Source organism: Podarcis muralis, chromosome 15, assembly GCF_964188315.1.
Source record: "Podarcis muralis chromosome 15, rPodMur119.hap1.1, whole genome shotgun sequence".
In the NCBI taxonomy this organism is placed as follows: domain Eukaryota; kingdom Metazoa; phylum Chordata; class Lepidosauria; order Squamata; family Lacertidae; genus Podarcis; species Podarcis muralis.
The window spans coordinates 16891956-16914730 of NC_135669.1; the positions used below are offsets into that span (position 1 = coordinate 16891956).

The 22775-nt window shown below is 50.9% G+C and overlaps 1 protein-coding gene across 3 annotated transcripts in view; it reads left to right on the top strand.

Moving 5' to 3' along the window:
- The window catches only part of SIK3 (SIK family kinase 3), a 92077-nt gene that overhangs the window by 63788 nt on the left and 5514 nt on the right, over positions 1-22775 (top strand). For 2 of the 3 annotated variants that reach the window (XM_077919379.1, XM_028708458.2), the window contains exons 4-21: positions 2686-2847; positions 3159-3283; positions 3612-3735; positions 7323-7441; positions 7691-7801; positions 7894-8037; positions 8607-8684; positions 8783-8892; positions 9185-9338; positions 9678-9833; positions 10576-10646; positions 13609-13746; positions 17171-17321; positions 17957-18082; positions 19214-19299; positions 19939-20048; positions 20316-20640; positions 21119-21969. In XM_077919379.1, coding sequence (XP_077775505.1) covers positions 2686-2847; positions 3159-3283; positions 3612-3735; positions 7323-7441; positions 7691-7801; positions 7894-8037; positions 8607-8684; positions 8783-8892; positions 9185-9338; positions 9678-9833; positions 10576-10646; positions 13609-13746; positions 17171-17321; positions 17957-18082; positions 19214-19299; positions 19939-20048; positions 20316-20640; positions 21119-21969 — 3141 coding nt within the window. The remainder of the gene's footprint in view (positions 1-2685; positions 2848-3158; positions 3284-3611; positions 3736-7322; positions 7442-7690; positions 7802-7893; positions 8038-8606; positions 8685-8782; positions 8893-9184; positions 9339-9677; positions 9834-10575; positions 10647-13608; positions 13747-17170; positions 17322-17956; positions 18083-19213; positions 19300-19938; positions 20049-20315; positions 20641-21118; positions 21970-22775) is intronic. The other variant, XM_028708460.2, reaches the window with a different exon arrangement.

Below are 22775 nucleotides of genomic sequence, written 5' to 3' on the forward strand. Positions count from 1 at the left end.
TAGCTAGGTCACTCCTGCGCAGCTTGGGAGGAAAGTGGTCAAGAGTATTATTGTACCTCAGTTAACCATAGAAGCTCAATGTGTGAGGAGTTCTGAGCTGATTGTTGCAGTTCAGACTGCATGGCTCGTCTAACCAGCCTCTCTTGAGTTCCTTTACCCATAATTTAGGAACTTTTTCACCCCTGTAACTAAGCCACATTTGCTGCCTGTGCAACTTTTCTGATTGCTGTCTGGAAGAGCACATGAACCTAACATTTGGAAAGTTTGTAAGGAAACCATTTTTAACTTACCAAACGTTTGGCCTTTTCCTGTGCTAGGAGAAGTGAGGAACTTTGGAAGGAACTTGGAAGGATATATTTTAAAGGTCTAACAGTCTCTATTTCCATGCTTTGCTTTGCTGCATATTTGCTATTTTGAATCTCTGCTGGGGTTCTCTCACTAAAGCGTATCTGTCCCAAACCCAGAACTTGACATCCAGGAAATTTTCCTTTTATGCTTACATTTTTCTCCTGCACCAACATATTCTACCTGTAATACAGATAGGAAATTGTGCTTCAGAAGCTATGGAAACTCTAGGTTCAAATCTCTGTCAGACAGGCAGACAGATCTACTTTAAAAGGTGTTTATGTAGCCAAATCTTGGGAGGAAGAGTAGCATATATATATAGCAAATTAAAGACAATACTTCCCGTAGCAAAATACAATAATGGTTCCAAAGTGCTTTATAATTGAAAACTGTTGTTCCTCTCTACCAGAAGCAATAATAGAGCACAGCCACACTTTCACCTGACTTGTAGTTTGATTTTATTGTGTTCTGATTAATTCGTCTGGACCCAGGAGCTTTTCTCATTTTTCTGTCACTGTGCCTTGCAAAAACCTGGTCTTACCCCTTAAACTGATGCTCAGTTAAGCAAAATCTCTCTTATAAATGATATTCTGCACATCTGACAAGATCCAATTGAGCGGGTAAGATTGGTCTTTCGGAAGACACAGCTGCAGAACAACAAGGAAAGCTTTCAGACCTGTGGGGATTAATTGACACACCATATGATCAAAATATGTGTCAAACACAATTGTGAATGAGCCCATACTCTCCCTGGTGTTCCTTATGTACATCCTCCCCCCTTTCCTCAAATGATGCTGGCCTGAGACGGGGCCTTCTGCCTAGACACATGATTGGCTCACCTAGCTCAGTACTGCCTGCACTGACTGGCAGTGACACCAGGAGTTCAGGCAGGAGTCTTACCCAGCCTTACCCAGAGATGCTGGGATTTGAATCTGTGACCTTCTGCATGCAAAGCAGATGCTCTACTCACTGTGCAATGGCTCTCTCCTTGAATTCCCAAATGGTTAGCAAACAGGCTCTCTATCTTGACCCAACCATTCCTCTCCCTCCACATTAATGTGTAAGAATTTATAATCTCCCCCTGCTTTTTTCTTTCTGCCAGCTACTTCTTGTTGTTCAAGCTGGGCAGGCATCATGTGATCTACCAGTCCCACCAAAGAGCTGCAGCCTATTTATCCGTGGCCGCCTTCTGCAGGAGTTTCTTTTGTGACATTTTCTAAATAACCCATTGACAACTGGAGGTTGCACAGTGTTCGCAGTTTTCAGAAGCAGCAAACAGCTAAAAACAACCTTTGGGCCAGTTTCCTGCTTGCCTCTTTATTAAAAGAGCTATTGTCAGGGTGAGAAGGCTGGAGCCAACAGCTACTGTCACAGGAAACTGCCCTGCTCTGGCTGTTGCCATCATCCCAGAGGCTTCTCCTTTGCTAGCACTGGGGTTTTGTCTGAATTAAAAGTGGCTCCATATACCACCCCCACCCCCGCTCTGGGGCTAAATCAAAATCAAATCAAATCTCATCTTCACAAAGGAAACTTGGCAGAACTTTGCCTTCCCTTCAGAGCCTCAGCCTTTTCCTTTTTTCAGGATCCATCATATTGTACACACATACTCCCTCGCACACTATTTTTTTCTGCACCCCTTCAAAGGTCGAGGTCAGCTGTTCCAGGGACTTTTCTTTCACTTGCATCTCCCCTGGTTTCTTGCATATGGAATGTGAATCTCGTAGGCCTCTTTCCCCCTCTGGTGCAAATTTGCCCCAATCCTTGTAATTCTTCATGGGAAGGTGACCCGTGAATATCCCCTGTTGCTCACTCACAGTGCTCAGCATAATTGCAACAGCCTTCATCTACAGCTGACATATTTTATCAATCATGGGTGTTAAAATACAATTGTGTGTCATTGGAACATTATGCTTGCCCAGAGAGGCATTTTTGCTCTGGCATGGAGACTTACCAGAGGCTGAGTCTTAGCATCTTGCAGAAGTATTCTAAGGCATTTAAATAGGGCTGGTGATTGGGGTACCTACCACCATCCTTGGGTATAGGGCAGACTTTGAATCCGACTGAAATAGGCAGAGAAGATGTGCCCAAATATGAAAGGAGCTCTCCTGCTGCAAACCTAGAGAGGTTAGCTTCTGTGAGCTGGGGCATGTCTTGACACTTTGCCTGGCAGTTGTGCCACCACCTCCTTGTGCTGTTTCCCCAGCACAAGATGGTGCTAGATAGACCCATTCTGGGCAGTGCAGGCCTTACAAGTCCTGCAGTAAACCAAAGTAAGTCTATACTGATCCAATAACAATGGTTATGCTTTCTGTCTCTTCTCCCTCCCCACATCTCCTTCAGATCACCTCGTGGCCCATGGACGAATGGCTGAAAAAGAAGCCCGGAAGAAGTTTAAGCAGATAGTGGCAGCTGTCCATTTCTGCCACTGTCGTAACATCGTCCACAGAGATCTGAAAGCAGAGAATTTGCTTCTGGATGCAAATCTGAACATCAAAATAGCAGGTCGGCCATTTTAAAAGATGGATGCATAGGCTACCCAAGCAAAGCAGCCCAGGTCAAATCCTGGCAACTTGAGGTTTCTGACAAGTGACAGATCTTGCTGCTTCTGCTCCTGGCCACCAAGGATGGTGTTCCACTGCCCTGCCAGACTTTTAGGGCTTAGTTATTCATGATTCTGCACCTCCACTTGGGGCCAGCCTTCCCTGCTGCTGTTGCATTGCTGAGCTAATCCAATAGAAATGATTAGAAACCTTTATAGAAAAACTATGATACTGGGTGGTCTCTGAATTGCTTCCCTCCTGTTTCTCTTCCAGATTTTGGATTCAGTAATATCTTCACGCCCGGTCAGCTGCTGAAGACCTGGTGTGGAAGTCCCCCCTATGCTGCCCCAGAACTCTTTGAAGGGAAGGAGTATGATGGGCCAAAGGTGGACATTTGGGTAAACCATCAAGAACCACTCTGCACTGCCAGCATTTCCCTTTGTAAGGGGAGGGGGAGGGGAATGCTGCTTCTGGAGCACACTGAAGCAGCTTTGAGGGAAAGCATTTTTGTCACTATATGCATTTGATTAGTGAAGGAACTTTTGTCATTGTCCATGTGCAATAATTTTAAACTTTTTAAAAGATATAAGTGGGACCTTTTTAGAAAGGGGCTCCTCTGACCGGGGCCCCTTTTCTTAAATAGATTTTCCTTACTAGGGCACATGTTTGCTTCATATTGCTGTTGCCCCAAATGACACCTAACGTTTGTGCCCTCTTCTCTTGCAGAGCCTTGGGGTGGTGCTCTACGTGCTGGTCTGCGGGGCCCTGCCTTTTGATGGGAGTACGCTGCAGAACCTGCGGGCGAGGGTCCTGAGCGGGAAGTTTCGCATTCCATTTTTCATGTCCACAGGTAAAGGCTCTGTGGGGAGATGTCCCCTTCCTCTTCCTCTCCTCCTCCTCCTCAGCAAAGTCAGCAGCTACAGGTACTGGCTGACATCAGGGGTTCAGTTTCACACTGGCAACTTCTTGAATTTGAGGTGGCCTCGCTTGGGACAGCCATGCCTGGCACTCTGATCTCTTTGAAATAAAGAGCTGCAACAAAATCCCTTGTAGACTGAGTAACTGCATTTCACTGCCCAGCTGTTGAGGACGCCAGGTGATTGCAAAACTAGGAACTGCAGAGGATGTCAGAGAATTTGGATGCTAGGTGGTCTGGGCCAACACGCTAGACAAGAGTTGTAGGTTGGGTTCTTTTGCCCTCTCTTTTCCTTCCATGTGCTTTGAGCACTACTTATATGGGAGCTGAACCTGCCTCCTCATAGAAAGCTGAATTCATGGCTATGTTAAAAAGTGGATTTTCAGTTTCTGGTGTATTTCTTTTCCTGCGGGTCAGAGAGAAACTGCTTCAGCTCGAAAGCTGAATGGCTGAGGTTCTCTCTCCCCAGCCACCTACTGCAGTGCCCTTTCCAATGTGCTGCAGGCAGACATTAGTAATTTGAGAGAGGTCTCAAAACTCACTCGCCTGCCCAAAATTCTGCTCCTGGAGCTGTTGGCAAAGAGGAAGATGGAGCCCTATTTTTATGCTGGCTGTATCAAGCAGGGGTAGCCTGAGCCATTTTGGGACCTTGGGAAGAGATGGATGACGCCTGTCTAGAGAAGACTCCCAGACAGCTTGCATGCATTGGTTGTTTGTGCTTTGAATCAGTCATGAGAGACCTTCAGCTGGACCTTCCCGCTCACAATGCAGCAAGCCCACCCAGCGAACCTGTGTCCTTCATCTTCCTGTGAGCAAAGGGCTGTTTTCTGACTGTCCACCTTTAACTGGAGGGAAATTAATTTTCAGCCTGCTGCAGCACTGTCTAGAAATAACTGCTGGCTTCCTGTTGGCATTGTTAATTGGAACTCATTGTGGCTTAATGAGTAGTGATGCAGTGTGAGGCTTTTATCAGTTGGGCAGCAAGAAACCCGTTTGATAGCTGAAGCCCCAAGCAGAAAAGTATACCAAGGGGTGGGAGATGCCCATCATAAGTGTACCTGTCGTATGTGTGGTTTGGTTGAGACAGACCATCTGTTGTTCAAAGGGCTTGAATTGAGAGATCTCTCTTTACCAGCTAATTTTGCAAAGTCTCTTGTTTCACGCACAAATGGTTACTAGAGCATCTCTCTCTCTCTCTCTCTCTCTCTCTCTCTCTCTCTCTCTCTCTCTCTCTCTCACACACACACACACACACACACACAGAGAGAGAGAGAGAGAGAGAGCAAAGTGCTTGTGTGTCCTGTCTTTGTGGCTGGTGAATCCAACTTATCTTGGGTGTCCTGAGACCCCTCCCCACGTAGCTTTCCCTGAGAGCACTACCTAAGACCTCCAAACCACTCCAGGACTATCAGCTGCTGCAACAGTGGCCCAGCCAGTTCAAATGCGAGAGCCATATTAGTTTGAAGATGACCAAACAAACAAACAAAACTGTTTCCAGTGAGCCGATGCATCAGAGACTGAACAGTGTGCCTTCTTTCTGTTTCCTTCATTTCCCCTCTCATGGCACTGAAGCCCCTGACTGGGGTGTTTGTCTGCACTTTTATTGGAGGCACAGGGGGATGTCCCTTTCTAACTCCCATTGACTGACCAGATCTAACTTCTTTGGAGTATGTTGATACACCAAAACCCTCTTTCAGAACTATAGTTCTTGCTGCCAAAGATGTGGCATGACTGTCTCTGGCTAATGGAAGAGAATGATTGGCTGCAGCTGAGGTGTGGAGCTTGGGGCCAAGGTGGGGAAGAGAGATCAGTTAGGGGCAAGTGCAAGAGAAAGACCCCTGAAATGTAGCTGTGTTGTGGAAGGCAAAGCCCACCTTTAAAAACTGAGCACTTGCATTGAGAATGGGTTGAACAGATATGACTGTCTCTCTCAGAATTGTATGGAAGACAGGGAAGAGCTTTGGGCCTACTGCTCTTTGGGCATGCATCCAGTTTGGGCAGTCTCTGTCTCCCTGCTATGGGAGAGCTGGAATGAGGTTACTGCCTGCACAGCTCCGGTTGAAACATTTCAATAATCCAACCCTGTTTTGTTCCATAAGCCTTTTCTCATATAGTGTTGGCCTTCCCCGACCTTAGTGAAGGAGCTGGTATGAAACTTGGGGGTACTTGTGGGTCCATTGTTGTAGCTTGAGGCTCAGGTGGTGCAGAGTGCTTTCTATCAGCTTTGGTTGGTAGCCCAACTGCACCCCTACCTGGACAAGGATAGTCTAACTTCTGTCATCCATGCTACGATAACCTCTAGGTTAGATTACTGCAATGTGTTATACATGGGGCTGCCTCTGAAGATGTTTTGGAAACTTGAGCTGGTGCAGAATTCAGAAGCCAGGTTGCTTACTGGAGCATATAACCCCCATTCTGGCCTGACTGCACTGGCTGCCAATTAGTTTCCGGGCCCTATTCAAAATGATGGTTTTGACCTATAAAGCCTTAAATGGCTCAGGACCGCAATACATCAAGGATCGCCTCACCCCATATGAACCAACCTACGGTCATCATCTGAGGCCCTTCTTTGTGTGCCTCCTCAGTGAGAGGCTCGGAGGGTGGCAATGGGCCTTTTCTGTGGTGACTCCCCAGTTGTGGAATGCTCTCCCCAGGGATGATTGCCTGGCTCCTTCACTACGTATCTTTCAGTGCCAGGCAAAAACATTCCTCTTCTTCTAGGCCTTTGGCTAATTAAACAATCTATGGCCTTTTAAACTATGTGTGGGGCAAGTATTGTTATTGTTCGTTATTATGGTATGTATTTTTGTGGTTTTATAGTGTAAAGCAGCCTGTGATCTTCAGATGAAGGGCAATATAGACATGATGATGATAATGATGGTGTATTTTATCTGTACATCAGTTTATCAAAGCCCAACATTCTTCTTTGGTTTCTTGTGGGAAGCCCAGTCACCACTAAGCAAAAAAAGTAAATGTGTGACTTAATGCTAGGTTTCTGCTAATGGGATACTCTAACCTAGGGATCGGGAATATCTGTGGGGGCCCTTCAGATGTTGTTGTGGAGTTCCCATCACCTCTGACCATTGGCCATGCTGACTGGGACTGGTGGAATTGGGGGGGGGGAGGAGGAGTCCAGCAACTTCTATAGGGGCCCCCACAGGCTTCACACCTGTGTGTTTAAAAAGTAACTTTGCTTCTTGGAGTCTTGTGGTGGTCAGCAGAAGCCACACTTGGTTTCTCCAGTGGCCAGATCCTAATGAGCCTGGTCGCTTGTGTTCTGCAGCTGTTACAATAGGGGAGTAAGATTTGTTATGTAGAGACCTTGTGGGAGGTGGGGTTGCATTTTGTGCAGCCAAGCCCTGCGGGGTTGTAGGAACTTAACGGGGTTTTCCTGATATTTACATGCATCCTGGTGATGTTCAGAAGTGGAATGGCTCCCCTCCATGTGCTGAGGCGGGTGTGGCTGGTGATGGCTCCCTCTCTCCCCAGTTCCTCAGCAGCCTCTTGCTGTTGTCTTGCAGAGTGTGAGCACTTAATCCGCCACATGCTGGTGCTGGAACCGAGCAGGCGGCTCTCCATGGAGCAGATCTGCAAACACAAGTGGATGAAGCTTGGGGAGGTGGATACGGAGTTCGACACGGTGAGCCAGCACAACTCTCCTTCCTTGGTGGCTCTCCATCCAGGCAGTTTACTTGCCTCCTTTGTCTTTGTTTCCCCGAGGAGTTCAGCATCTCTCAGCTCTTCCTTGCCCTAGGAGGTTGCTTGGGAGATGGGATTGAGATGCGTTTTCCCAGCCAGTCTTTGACCAGCTAGCCCCAAACCTTTAACAGCTCTTGTGCTTTTCCTTGTTGTGAAAGTTACAGCCGTTGAAACGCTCTGTTCTTTCCAGTTAATAGCCGAATGTCAGCACTTGAAGGTTGAGAGGCAGATGGAACCGCTGAATGAAGATGTGCTGCTTGCCATGGCCGAGATGGGGCTGGACAAGGAGCGCACCCTCCAGGTACTGGCTGTCTCCAGGCATTCTGGGGTAGAAGTAGAGCGGCTTGCCTTGGGTGTGAGGCTGATCATTTTCTTGTTTCCTTGCTTTCCCAGTCATTAAGGACAGATGCTTACGATCACTACAGTGCAATCTACAGTCTGCTCTGTGACCGTCTAAAGAGGCATAAGAACTTGCGCATTGCCACCCTGCCCAGCCTCCCACGGACCATGGCCTTCCCAGCACAAGCCAGCATCCAGGTTAGTCTTCTGTGAGGTGCAGCTCTGTTGCTTTCAGATTAACTTACACAATGGGGCAGTTCCAGAGGGTGCCTGGCTAGCAGCTGGCACTGTGCAAAACTAGCCTTCATGCAGGGACAATTGCTATTTCTCTTGGAGCTGGAAATGACAGACTCTTGTCTGTGTAGGCAGGCGGCCTCTTAAAAATATTTCAGGGTTCGTTACTTTGAGAAGGTGACTGACAGGGCTGCCTTCAGCATCCCCACAGGTGCCCACTCAGCCTTTCTCTGCCACCTTGGGTAGCTACTTCTGTTGCTGGGCAGCAGGAGGGTCCCACAGTAGATTATTTTAATTTCTTACCCATAATACGTCAAGGCCTGCAATATAAATATAGCAATTTAAAATACAATATTAAAAACAGCTTAAAACAAATCATAGTAATAAGAATTGGGTGCGTCCTGGAAATATATATATCAGGTGTCGAAGGCCAGCGTAAATATCTGCCTCTGGTGGTGGCGGCTGAGCAAGAGGAATGGGGCTGGGGTTTCTGCATTTGGTGTTCACAGTTTGGTTTTGTGTCTGCTTTGCAGGCAGAGCAGGCGGGCAACCCAGTGAGCATCAGTGTCCCACAAGTGCAGCTCATCAACCCCGAGAACCAAATAGTGGAGGTAAGTTGTTTTTCTCTTCCAGGATCTCCCCTTGCTAGTCACAGATGCTTCTGCATTTCTCCCCACAAACCACCTTATGGTATGTGTTTCTGCCCTAGACTGATGGAGCAATGACTCTGGATAGCGACGAAGGTGAAGAGCCGTCCCCTGAAGCTCTGGTCCGCTACCTCTCCATGAGGAGGCACACGGTGGGAGTGGCTGATCCTCGGTGAGTTTTGCCGCCTGCTGCTTCTTACAAACAATCCCAGAGCCATCAAAGGGTTTGCAAATTTCCCTCCAGTATTGCAGCCCTCTCTCCTAAGAGGGACCTGGCTCCTGGCTCAGCTTAGTGGCAGGTGTCACCTCTGTAGTGACACATTATCTAACAAGTTTGGCCTGGAAAATGCTGGCCTCCCTTCTGCTACTCCTAAGTGGTGGGAAACAAACCAGCAGCCCAGAATGTGAGCAGAGAAGCAGGGTTGCCTGGACCGTCTCCTGAGTTATTGTGCATGTATTTGCAGCACGGAGGTGATGGAGGATCTCCAGAAGCTGCTACCTTGTTTCCCACGCATCGCACCCCAGGCCCCCTTCCTGCAGGTGGCTCCCAACATGAACATGGCAGCCAACATGCTTCCGATGCAGCACCTGCAACCAACTGGTCAGTTAGAGTACAAGGTATGGCAAAGGAAACACTTTGGGAACTCTGAGCATCAGTCCCCATTCCTGTGAGATTACCAGCTACCATGGTTTCATGAGCCTGTTGAATTGGACCTGAAACCAAATTAAGAAGACACCCACCTTCCCACCCACCCACCCACCCACCCAGCTGTATGACATGGAGACCCAAGTCATCACTGTCCTGTCTGCCAATCTAAGGGGATGAAGTCTCCATTGCTATTTCAGTGCCTGCTTTTGTGTGATCATGGTTCTCCCATGCCCATCAGACCCTGCTGTTTCTCCTGACTCTTGAGGCATGCAGCCAGGGTTTGGTAGAGATGCAGAATTTTCTTGCAGGAGCAGTCCTTGCTGCAGCCCCCAACTTTGCAGTTGCTGAACGGAATGGGACCCCTTGGACGGAGGGCTTCAGATGGAGGAGCCAATATCCAGTTGCACGCACAACAGCTCTTGAAGCGTCCCCGGGGCCCTTCTCCACTTGTTACAATGACACCAGTAAGTAACTGAAAGATGGGTGGGGTGGGGTGGGGTGTTCTGGCACAGCACTGTGCCCACTTTTCACAGTATTTCACAGCTCCATGGATATGGACCAAGTGATTGCATTCTGCTTCTTCTGGGCTTACTCATGGCAGATAAAAGTGGTGGCCCTGCCACATCCAGAGTGCCTCTCTCAGCTGGCCCTTCACTCTTGCTAGTGTAGCATGCATCTGCTGGAACTCAGTTTTTCTCCCTAGTTTTCCTACTGGCCCTTTCCCCTCCTGAGACTGCCTGGCTTGCTCTATGTCCATGGGTTTTTTGGGGAGTAGGGTGGGCAGGATCAAGTGCATATGACGAGATGGTATTTCTCAGATCCATGGCCTAACTCCCTATTCCTTCTGAAAGATTCCTCTTTTTAAAAACAAAAAACAAACCCTATAAAACCTGTTTAGGAAATGAGGCCAAGGCAGACTTTTTATTGAGACATTCATTGGCACAAACTAAGCAGCCCTGCCAAGCATGTCCCTCTTGAGTCCTTTGGACTTAAAGGGCATTAGGATGTGTCTCGCTTGGGGAAGAGCTCGGCCTCTTAGTTCAGAATCTTTCTTGGGGTATCTTTATCTTCTGTGGAAGCAATGAACTTCAGGTGGGGCTGGCTCTGGAGTGGGAGTGTGTGGGGAATGGTGCCAAGTGTGGAGTACCTGGGTGTGTAAAAACCTTTCTGCAGAGCCAAGCCCCCTTCCCTTTCTTGTCCTTCCAGGCAGTGCCCGCCGTGACCCCTGTGGATGAGGAGAGCTCAGATGGAGAGCCAGATCAAGAAGCTGTGCAGAGGTAACACTCCTCCTGCTGCTGCTGCTGTTGCTGCTGGTGGTGGTGCTGCTGTCTTTGGAGGCACCCTCTGGTGCCTGGCAGCTGCTTTAGCCATAGCTAGGCAGCAGGTTGGCTTGTGGTTTCTGCTTTGCCTCTGCTTCTCTGGGAACTGGTGTTTCGTGTGGACTCTGCTGCAGCTGTGACCTGCTCCTGCTCCCTCCCCTGGTCTTCCCACTAACCTCCCTGGGTAGGTGGATCTTCTAGTATTTGGGGCCTCAGCTGTTAGTATAGCTCTTGGAAGAAGATGCCTACAGTTGACAGCCTGGCTACATCTGTTCTCGCTGATGGGGGTCCAAAATGGTCAACTACAATGCTGCTGCTGAAGCCGTTTGCTTCTTTTGATGCTCCTTGTAGCCTGTGTCCCAAGGAAAGTCTTGCAGGCTGCCTTGGTAGCAGCTGTGAACAGCATCTACCAAGTAGCTTGCTATTTAAACAGCAGCCTTCCTGATTTCCAGGCAACTACTTTTGCTTGTAAAGAGCTCAGAGTTTGCCTGGAAAAGATGCCTCCTTGAAGATTGGGGTATCCTTTCCTCTTTAGAGACAAAAGAAGGCAGACAGAAACTGGGTATAAAGGTTGGTTGGTGAGGCTTTTTTAAAGGAATGAAATATCCATGGAGGATTCTATCAGGGATAGCTGTGGTTCCTTATTCCATCTATCTGGGGGAGGCTTTCTAGTGGTTCCTCTTTCCCCTCTTCAAACCCCTTGGGAATGTAGTGTCCTCTCCATTCCTACTCTCCATTCTCCAACCCCCTCACTACTTTGGTGAACAGCAGTCATTGTATGATGGGGCAGAGCTGCAGTACTTAAATCAGATGAGACTGCCTTTGTGGCATGAAATCTGACCCTGTGTGATATCCTTTATAATGGCTCATGGAACTTATTTATGCTGAGTTGATCCAGTAGTTCCTCTAGCCTGGAGTAGCCTAGCTGGCAATGCGTCTAGAGCCCAGCTTGTTGGTTCATGGAGGCCTTTGCCTCTGTTCCCTTAACTGGAGACTCTGGTCACTGGACTAGGATTCTTTTTATACATACACCTGTCTGCCTGAATCTGTTTTTAAACCGAGACCACTGCAGCTCAGTATTTGCCAACTTTGACCAGTCATGGCTTTCCAGGATCTTGGGCAGAAAAGCCTCCTTCCCATGACCTGTTTCTCAAGAAATGGAATAGGAGATGTTCTACATGGAACTTGGAGCTCCTCCATGGCGGACAGGTGCTTTGCCTGTGAACTGTGTCCCCTCCTCATTGCCTTTGGGCTAGGACAGATGTCAGTCTTGCAGGGCAGGTTAATGGAATCAACATACTTGAGTCAAATCCCCTTGTATACTGGGATGAGACTATGTGGCTAGAGAATATGGTGTTGCCTGCCTTCCCACTTAGCGTTAGCTGTCACACCATGCCACGGGCTGCCACGTCTCAAGAGTCAACATCCTTCCTGCAGGGGTGGGTGCAAATATTGACCTTCATAGAACGGTGTTAGCTTCTCTGCTTGCAGAACCTTGGAGGGGACCCATGGGCTGGCCTCTCGCCTCCTGCCCTGGGTTTGTTTGAGGTACCTGACCTTGAATTGCAGCTCGTTGTTCTCTCTCCCTCCATAACTGCTTGATGTAGTTAAGGGAAAGATTGGTCTCTGGGATATAGAAATGAAACACTGTTAGCAAGCGGCAGATTTAGATCTCTTCAGGAAATGACCTGATCTCCACCTGAGATGCTGGCTTGTTCCCACAGCACTAACTCTTCTCCATCCTCTTAACTCTGCTTTCCTCCTGTGTGGTGGTGGTGGTGGTGGTGGTGGTGGCAAATAGCTTTAATTGCTGCTCCTCTTTGGTCACAACGTAATTGGCATTAAAATCTCTGAAGTCTGTACAAGTATACTATAGCCAAAGCTCACCGGCTTCCCTGAAGAAAGTTCCTCACTTGCCTTTTAAGTTGGCTTTGATAAATGGATTCAACACTCTCAGCAATGAAATTAGGAGAGAACTCAGGAAGCCATGTTGTAGGTTACTCATCTGAGAGCCCTGTAAGAGCTGGTCCCTAGCACAGATCCAGGAATTGTGGGGGTGGCACCCCCCAAGTTTCCCTTCCTTGTAGGCAAGTGAGCCTTTCAGAGGCCCAGGCTGCCCTTCTATCTAACTTTTGCTGAAACATGGCAGCTTTTGCATACATGACCTGAACAATTCCCTTTGTGTTGGACATCCCCTTATTCTCTCCTCTTCTTGCCCAGGTGCACCTGGAAGTGCCCAAGAACAGAGTCTAGGTGGCGCTCTTGATGCTTCCTTCTAGCATCGCTTAGACCAAGTGTTGCAATAGTTGGATGGCCAGAGGGCCCCTGCTCCTTTAAGAGTGGCGCAAACGAAACCCTTGTCGCAGCCATCATTTACCCCACCTCACCATGTTCAGAAAGGCTGCACCAGTGGAAATTCTCCCCTCTGGGTAACTCTTAAAGGCTGAGGGGACTTGCCCCATGTGCAGTATTCCTGGTGCGTGAGGCCTTGACTTCTGCTTGGGAGTCCTGTGTCAGAATGAGCTGCCTGTTTCTCCAGGAAGCTCGTTAGCTTCATTGGCCCAGTGCCAGCATCAAGATAGCACCTTCCCCCACAGTCCCCTTTTCCGGCAAAAAGGGAGCCCTCCTCCTTACACCTGCTGCAACCTTCTGAGCCTGCTCTTAACCTCCACCAACGCTTTGCTTGGGTTTTCTGTAGGCTGGCGTTTCTGCTTTCTCCAGAGTTTCCCTGGGCCCCCAAAGGGCGGTCTTTCTCCCACCCCCATTCCCATTAAAGAAACTCTTTTGAGAAAGCTGGGTGGTGGGTGCCTCCACTGCCTCGCTGTCCCCTCTCTCCACCCCCCCTCGCTCCCTCTTTGGAGCATTCCAGTCACAGCCCCCAACCCCTCCCTCTCACCAAATGTGCTCCTGCTTGTTGCAGATACTTGGCCAATAGGTCAAAAAGGCACACACTGGCAATGACCAACCCCACTGCGGAAATCCCGCCCGACTTGCAGAGGCAGCTAGGACAGCAGCCCTTCCGCTCCCGGGCATCACACCTGGCACCCGACCAGCACCGGTGAGTAGGTGGCACCGGCCGCTTGGGCAGTTCTGCACCAGGGAACCTGTCCTGGGCAGAATGGCACCCCCTAGCAGAAAAAAAGAAAAGGGCTTTTTTGGATCAGGCACTTGAAGGGGCTTTCCAGGCCCTCTACATGCAGGAGAGGATTAGACAGGAGGCAGCTGTCGCTCAGGCCTGGGCATGGCATAGCAAGGGTGGGGCGCTTTGTTACTCTGTTGGGGAGCAGGAAACCTCTGTAAGAAAGGATGTGTCACAGCTGTTTCTGTCTGACCAACTGGCTTGCCTGGAGTTACAACCCAAAACTCCACTTGACCCCATTTGTTGGAGGGGTAAATCAGCAGTGGAAGTTAGTTGAGAGAGTGTCAGCAGCTCCTCCTCCTGCCCCCCCCCCCGACAAAAGCTCTTGACTTGACTCTCTTTCACATCATATGAACATCGACCACGTACATAGTTGCAGGATTGTTACCCTTGGTGGACAGGGTTCACACAGCATCGTTTGAGTGACCTGAGGCTGTTGGAATAGTCTGATAGAGGTATGGGCTGCTACCTCACCATAACAGCCCTTAGAGGAGAATCTTTGAACCTTGTTTGTGTCAACAGCTCTGTCATGGGATTGGCACCACCAGAACTGTATGTGTTTGCCTGCAATGTTTCCTCGCTAAAATTCCAGGGGAGGGGGGTGGCTCTGTGGCAGAGGAACAAGTGCGACCTTTGACTGTTGCGAAATGGGCTCTACATGATATATCACACACACACACACACACACACCCCGGACTCCTGTTGCAAGTCTGTCCACATATGAGCCGTAGCCCTTCGCCCCCTCCCACCCTGCTGTCCTCCTGTCCCTTTAGTCCTAGGTGTGAGCTGCCGCCGCAAAGCCCCTTCCCTGACTCACCTTGCTGCGGCTTGCAAGCCTGTTTTGTAATTGTCGTCAGGATAGCTTCTGAGCCGAGCAGTGACATCGCCAGCTGGAAGAGTTGAACTCTGAGCTGGCTGAGGCCATGCTGGCGCCACGCTGGAACCTGAGGAAAGCAAAGATAAGCTGTGCTGGCCCTGGGTAACTCCTGGTTAAGCTCTGCTGCAGGACAGGAGCACAGTCCTGTGTGACTCTGACAGGGACATCATGGGGCTGAGTAAACAGAATTCTTTGGCGGAGGCAGCTCTGAGCCCAGCATCTCCCTCCACCCCGCCTCTCAGTGTGTATCCCAGGTGCCCAGTTCCTCCTGCTGGCTTAAGGAAGACCACTGCAGGTCTCTCTCCTGGCACACCTGCCCTTCTCCAGGACTTACAGCAGGAAGGTGGGAAAGAGATAAGAGCTATTTCTGCAGCTCTCTTGGCTCCAGGTGACTTCAGGGCCTGAGTAGCTAATCACTATAGATTTTGGTGTTGGCACATAAACAGGCTCTTCTTTAATCCACCAATGATTCCGTGTCAAAGCCCCTTTCCAGCCATCCACGACCGGCACAACATTGCAAGGAAATGGTTGCTGTTTCCCTTGAAGTTTATTTAACTGGTTGGTGGTGGCATCAGAAGTGGGTAGGGCACATGGGTGAGAATGAAATGCAACCAGTTCTGGAGATGCTGAGAGTCACTTCACCCTGCAACATGGCCAGTGGAAAATTCTTTGTGTTTTAAGAGGGGTTTCAGCAAGGCTGCATCTTGTCTGATGCCTACCAGAGCCATGATTTATATAGGCTGGGCTGAGCAGCCTGAGCCCTGCTGCTCCTTGGGAACCACCTCCTCTGCTGGAACATAGTTGGAAAAGGCACTGCATAGCCCATTTCTGTTGTCCACCTTCCTGGGCTGCCACCCCAAGACAATTTGCTTGGATCTAATGTTGTGGTTGGGAGTGGAGAGGTGGGACTTGTTTGGTGCTGCTTAATTCCTAATGAGAACATGTGACCTGCACTGAGCTATTTGGAGGAAAGGCGGGATGTAAATAAGTCAGGGAGGGGGTCGTATACTCTGCACATGCTCACCCTACATTCTACAGTGAGCCATTCCTGTCAATCTCTTGCTTACATATAAAGAAGGGCAAGCCTAGCAGGGCTTTGCAGCAAGGAAGGCAGAGGCTGTGGACCTGCAAACCCATTTCCTTCTTCTAAATTTCTTTAGCGCGGGGCATCTGTGAGCATTGCAGCTAGTACCTGGGCCAGATGTGCTTATTGGGGAAGAAAGGGTTCTACTGAAGCCAGGCTCCCTCTGAGGTGGAGTCCTTTGCTGTCCTTTGACCTTTGGCTGGCACTGCCCTCCCAGCCATCATATTTTCATGTAATATACTGTCAGCAAAAGGGCAAGAGTGATAAGAGGGGGAGAGAGACAAGTGGCAGCATGCCGGTTGAGAGGATCTTCGAGCCTGCAGTGTTTAGGGGACTCTGGGTCTTCTCACTGCTTAGTCATCACAGGCTGCCCTTCCGGAGTCTGTTGATGCTGTGAACCAGCTGGGTAACCAGAACGAACAAGGGAGAGGAGCAACACCCCTATGAGGAAAGGTTACAGCATCTGGGGCATTTTAGTTGAGAGAAAGGGGGAGGACATGATAGAGGTCTAGAAGGTGATGCACAGTGTGGAGAAAGCGAACAGAGAGGGGTTTTCCCCCTCTCTCTTGAAATACTAGGACTTTATGATATTCATTAAAGCTGAATGTTGGAAGAGAAGACTCAGGAGAGATGAAAGAAAGAACTTCTTCACACAGCACATAGTTAAGTTATAGAATTGACTCCTGCAGGAAGCAGATGGCTACCAACTTGGATGGCTTTAAAATAGGACTAGACAAATTCATGGAGGAGGAAGATACTGTCAATGGCTACCAGCCACAATGGTTATCTTCTGCATTAAACTGGAAATCACAGCAGGGGAGAGGCTCCTGTGCTTGGGTCCTGCTTGTGGGTTCCCCACAGGCATCTGATGGCCACTGTGAGAACAGGATGCTGGACTATATGGGTCACAGGCCTGTTCTTCTAGCAGGCTTTTCTTATGTTCTTATTTGGCTGGGACAGCTTTAGTAGTTAGCCGAGGCCTCCCCGGCTGGGACACAATCCCCTGCTCTTGGCACTCTCTGGTGCTATGATTCAGCAGCTTGCCAATGACCCCCTTTTATTTGTGCAGGATAAAGCAGGTCCTCCAGCAGTTAATGCCAGGGAGCAAAAATCTGAGGCCCTGGGAGCTGGAAGGTCTGCTGGGTGTCCCACATGGCTTGAGAACTGTTGGGTGCTGGAGCAGAGCCACTCGTTCCTGCTTCTAGGGTTGCAGGCGCCCCGGGACACCACACTTCCAATCTCTTTTGCGCACAGAGCAAGTTGGCAAGTTCCTTTGCCCAAACTGTGAGGGGTGGGCGCAGAACATGGCCAGGCTGCTGAGAACATGGCTTTGGTTAAGCTGGTGCCTCTAATCCCACCTTTCTGTCTCCGTGCATGCACAGCTATGTCTATAAAGACTCCAACACTCTGCACCTCCCCACGGAGCGCTTCTCTCCGGTCCGCCGTTTCTCAGACGGGGCTGCCAGCATCCAGGCATTCAAGGCCCAACTGGAGAAGATGGGCAACCACAGCAGCATCAAGCAGCTGCAGCAGGTACTGAGGGGGGAGAGCAAGGGTGGAAACCAAGCCAGGTCAGCAATCCAGGCTCCTGGCAGAACTAAGCTCTGCAGCTCCCAGGAAAAGCTTCCTTCCTTATTCAACCTCCAGCCACTTTTCACCTAGCACCCCACCATTGTTCATTGCATCCTCCCTATATCTTGCTCTTAGGCCAGGTTGAATAATAGCTTTGTCTCCTGCTCTGCGACAAATGTAAAGCAGGGGCTAGGGGGCCTTGGAGTCCTCGCAGCACTAGAGCAGCTCCCAGTGTCTTGTAGAAAAAGATGTGATAGTGAATAAGATGCTCCCCAGGACCTGCCCTTGAGATTGTTGTGGTGGGGAGGGAACACTCCAAGCCCCAAGAGGACTTTCTCTTGTCTTGCATCCAGCTGGTCCCATCTGGGGCTTTTGCCCCCTCTGGCTACTTTGCTGCTGTTGCCGGCAGTGCCTGAAGGAGCAAGTGCTACGTGGGTCTCTCCTCCTGCTGCCACTGAAGCAATGAGTGGGGCTCATCTGAAAACCAGAGGGAGTCACAGTGGCAAGGCTGCCTGTGAGCCTCCCCTTCCTGCCGCGCCCCCTCTGGCTTTCTTTAGCCATGAAGCAGCAAAAGGTCACTTGGTGGGTTGTTTCAGGAGTGTGAGCAGCTCCAGAAGATGTATGGGGGCCACATGGACGAGAGGACCCTGGAGAAGACGCAGCAGCAGCACATCTTGTACCAGCAGGAACAGCATCAGCAGATCCTTCATCAGCAGATCCAGGTACTGGCACTTCCAAGGAGCATCAGAAGGAGGGCATAAGTGACTAGGATGTCTCTGCTCTGGACTGTGCCATGCTAGCCCAGCCCTCTTTAGAACATGGCTCCAGCCCAGTGTTTCCCAAACTTGGGTCCCCAGCTGTTGTTGGACTACAACTCCCACCATCCCTAGCTAGCAGGATCAATGTTCAGGGATGATGGGAAATGTAGTCCAAAAACCCCTGGAGACCCAAGTTTGGGAAACTGCTCTAACCCAATGCCACTGTATGCTTTCCATACAGAAGGTTCAGTTCCCAGCAGCATCTCCAGGTTGGGCTGGGAGCGACTCCTGTTGGAAACAGGCGCTGCCAGTCAGTGTATAAAAGAGACTGAGCTAGGTGGACCAAAGGTCTGACTCAGTAGTAGTCAGCTTCCTGTGCCTCCCCCCACTAGATGCCCATGAGCATGTCTGTGTCAAGTGAAAACTCGGTCTTGTCAGCTCAAGCGCTTCCACTGTGGTTCATTGGGGTGGGGGATAGAGAGAGAGAGAGAGAGAGAGAGAGAGAGAGAGAGAGAGAGAGAGAGAGAGAGAGTTGTCTAGTGCTGAAATGCTCTTCCCTATTGGTCAGTATCAGGAACACAGGAAGCTGCCTTACAGCAATTCAGAATATTGGTCCATCTAGCAGAGTATTATCTGCACTGGCTGTTACAGGCTTGCCAGGGTTTCAGGCAAGGATCTTTACCAGCTTTAGCTGGAGATGCTGTGCTGCCAGAGATTGAACCAACTCTTCCCCCATTTGGCCCTCTTTCTTTAGATAGGGCAACCTGGAGCGTTGTAGTTCCTTCCCAGGTAGTCCTTCTGCCCTTTCAGCTCTCCCCCCCCCCCCCCAATCAGCAGCAGCATGCTCCAGATCCACAGTAAGTGCCAGCAGCATCTCTCTCCGTTCCTGAGCTTCAGCTGCCAGCCCTTTGGGCCAATGTCTGACAGGTTGCTTTCTCTGAGGCAGCCAGGAGGAGAGTTGCTTGAACGCCTTGGCATAGCTTGGCTCCATGGGGCTGCTTTGCCCCCATTTTGCAGAGTGCTCTCAGAGTGTTCTGCGGATGCCGCTGCTCACCAGCACTCTTCTTTGTTTCCTCTTTCCTGTGTGGTGCGCAGGATTGTGTCCGCCCTCCTCAGCCTTCTCCGCCACTGCAAGCTCCTGGAGAAAGCCAGCCTGCTTTGCTCACTCACCAGCTTCAGAGGTAAGGAACAGCTCCTGCACTTGGTAGGCCTCAAGCCTTCTCCGTGCCTTGCAGGAAAGTGTTGGCACCTTCTTGCTCAAAGGGACCCAGTCTCAGCTTGATCAGCCTAGGCACTTTGGCCTGCTGTAGCTGCATTTGTGAAGCTGAGAGGCAAAAAAGGAGAGGTGCTTAAGTTTAGATGGAAGACTCAGAAAAGCTTTTTTTTTATTTAGACAGACAGGCGCCTTCTCAGCTGGGAGGTTGTCTTATTGCATTCTTTTCAGGAAAAGGCTGTAGTCCCTGCAAGGACTGCCTCATAGAGACGGCTGGGGAATGGCAGGGCTGCTGGGGCATAGGCCAAGTGAGGAAGCCCCCTTCCCAGCTGCTTCCAATGTCAGTCCCCTACCCCACCCTTCTTCCACTTCATGCTATAGGTAAGCTTTGGCCAAGGCAGTGGTGGTGTGTTTTGCCCAGGCCCGCTCTTGCCTTCTCACTTTCTGTCAACGTAATCCAGTGTATTGTGCAATGCAGCCTGGGTGCTGATATGCCATAAAATCGTACAGATTGCCTGGCTCGCCCTTACGATGACGCCATTAGGCCTGTGCTGGCGATTTTCTGTGGTGACATAAACATAGCTGACGTGCTTGTGTGTGTGTGCAGGTTACGGATCCAGCCCTCCAGCCCACCTCCAAACCATCCCAGCAACCATCTCTTCAGGCAAACGGACAGCAGCCCCCCTCCAGTCAGCAGCAGCATGCTCCAGAGCCACAGTAAGTGCCAGCAGCATCTCTCTCCTGCTGAACTGCATTTTGGTTTCGTCCCCATCCCCGCCGGGGGTTGCTTGCTCCAGCTAGCTGGGGGAGTCCCAGGTTAGGCAGTCTGCCACCTTCACCATTAGAACTCAGTTGAGGGATAAGTGAGCAATCACAGTTGTTTCCTGAGATGGTGGACAAAGAACCCCTCCCCCCTGCTTACACAGAGAGTAGCCATTGTGAATCCCAGCCAAGGCAGTTAATGGAAAGGCTTCCATTTTGCAGGTGCAGCCTCGCCGCCGCAGTTCCAAGGGATGCCCTCTCACAGCGCCATCTTCCAGCAGTCGGGCAGTTGCTCACCTCCCCCCAATGTGGCCCTCTCCTGCATGGGCATGCCGCAGCAAGTGCAGGGGCAACCGGTAGCCATCCAAGTGCAGGAGCCAGGAGATGGGATGGGCGGCAGCCTCTTGCAGGCTGGGCGGGGCATGCCCACCCCCGTCAGTGCCAATCAGCTGCAGATGCACCATCGTGCCAGTCTGATGGCCTCCCTGACTTACGGGCACAGGCCCCTCTCCAAGCAGCTCAGCGCGGACAACGCAGAATCGCACAGGTATGGCTATGGCAACAATGGGGTAGCTTTGGGGTGTTATGTGTGCCAATTCACAGTTGGCCTGGCTAGCACCTACGCAGAGTGTGAGATTCCCAAGTGGTGTCCTCCCTGGACCGCAGTGCTTCTCTCCCAGGCTAGGCCTGGTCCATTTGTGGGGTCTGCAGGTGGTGATGACATCTTGCTTAAGTAGGTTTTGAGAAAGGGTTGGGTAGATGGGCAGAGGGGCAGCTGATCAATGATTATTAGCCAGGCTCTCTCTGAATGGAACATTTTCTCTGTCCTGAGGCTGGATGATGTGGATTGTGGAAGTGATGAGGTCATCTCTTCTTTCTGGGCCAACTGGCTGGCTGCTGTTGAAGACCAGCCCAAATCCTCCTTCTGGGCCACAAAGCACTTGAGGCACGGTTTCCTAGAGTGTCTCCTGTGCTCCTAAAGAGCTTCCTTCCTTCCTTCTCTCTCTGTCTCTCAATCCACACAGGTATCCGTCAACTGGCTACGACCAGGTGCACTTGCACCCCCACCTGTTTCCGGAGCAGGCCCGTGTCCCTCCAAGCAGCTACAGCCCAGCTACAGCAGTGGGCTTCCCTCCGCAGGTGGAGCAGTTCCCCAGCTTCCCCCAGAGCGCTCAGCAGCAGCAGCACTACGCCACGTCAGCCCTGCAGCAGGCGCTGCTGTCTCCCACCCCGCAAGACTACAGCCGGCACCAGCAAGTCCCACACATCCTGCAGGGCCTGCTCTCGCCCCGGCACTCGCTCACGGGCCACACGGACCTGCGGTTGCCCCAGGCCGAGGTGGCGCAGCTCATCAAGCGGCGGCAGCAGCAGCAGCAGGAATTCCAGGAGCTGATCCGGCACATGAGCCAAGGGGAGAGCGGACATGTGGCTACCAGCGTGGCCCAGAAACTGTCAGAGCGCCAGGCTCTGTCTTTGCCTTATCAGAACACTGACACGTACCACCACCCTCACCATCACCACCACCACCACCACCACCACCACACCAGTCCCCAGCACCTCTTGAAAGTGAGGGCGCACGAATGTATCCAGCAGGCGCCAGCCTCGGTGCCAGCCCATGGGTACGCTCACCAGCCCACCTTGGTCCATTCGGAGAGCATGGAGGAGGAAGTGGACTGCGTGTGTGAAGGGGAACGGGACAGCTTCCCAGGCAATAAGACCAAAGCTTGCCACGAGGCTCCACTGCTCTTAAGTGCCGGTGGTCCTGGGGACCCAGACGCTTTGTTTGGGACTGCCAAGCAGGAGCAGGAATTGGGGACGCACCATTACAGGCACCAGCCAGCCGCCACCTTCAGTCGGAATAAGGTGCCCGGTAGAGGTAAGGCCAGGCCCTGCCCAGGGGCACAGAACAGGGCACCGTTGGGTGGCCGGTTGGGTAGGGCTGGCCTGGATGGGCAGGGGGCAGAAAGAGGCGAGAAACTCTGAGGAATAGGTCCCGCCTTCGCATGCTGCTCTGCAGGTGGCACCTGTCTTGATGGAGGATGGGCAGGTGGGAGGAGAGCAGGGCCGGCTCCCAGGGCTTATGGGCATGGCCAGGGTGGTGGTTGGAGGGGGGAAAGGGGCTTATTCGCACCGGACATCACTAATTTATGGACTTGGCTGCCACAGGGTGTCATGATGGCCCATGGCTTTCAAAGGGGGTTAGACAAATCCATGGAGCCTGCAGGAGAGGAAATGCCAACAAAGGGAAACCTCAAGCTTGGAGCCTGCCTGCCTCCTGATGCCATCTTCTGAGGAGTAACAGCAGCAGGGGGCTGTTGCCTTCATACATTCCTTGTGAGATCATTAAGAGGCATCGGGACCAGAAGAGTCATTGCCCTTGTCCAGCTGATCTCTTCTGATCATCTAGGGCCCTCCCGCTTGCTGCTTGAGTTAATGGCAGTTCAGTGGATTGGCTCTGGGAGAGGCAGGCTCAAGGCCCAGCTGAGCTGGGAACTCACATGGATTCTGGGGTGAGCCACTATCCTCTCTTGGTCTTAATCATTCCCATCTGTGAAATGGGAGGGCAAGCAAGGTAAATACCACAGAGCCATTTTCCAAGTTGGTATAGAAGGATTGACCTTGTGTGAATGGTGGTGCCTTGCCCCCACCCCAGTTCAGGGGATTAAGAGTACAGGCAGGTCG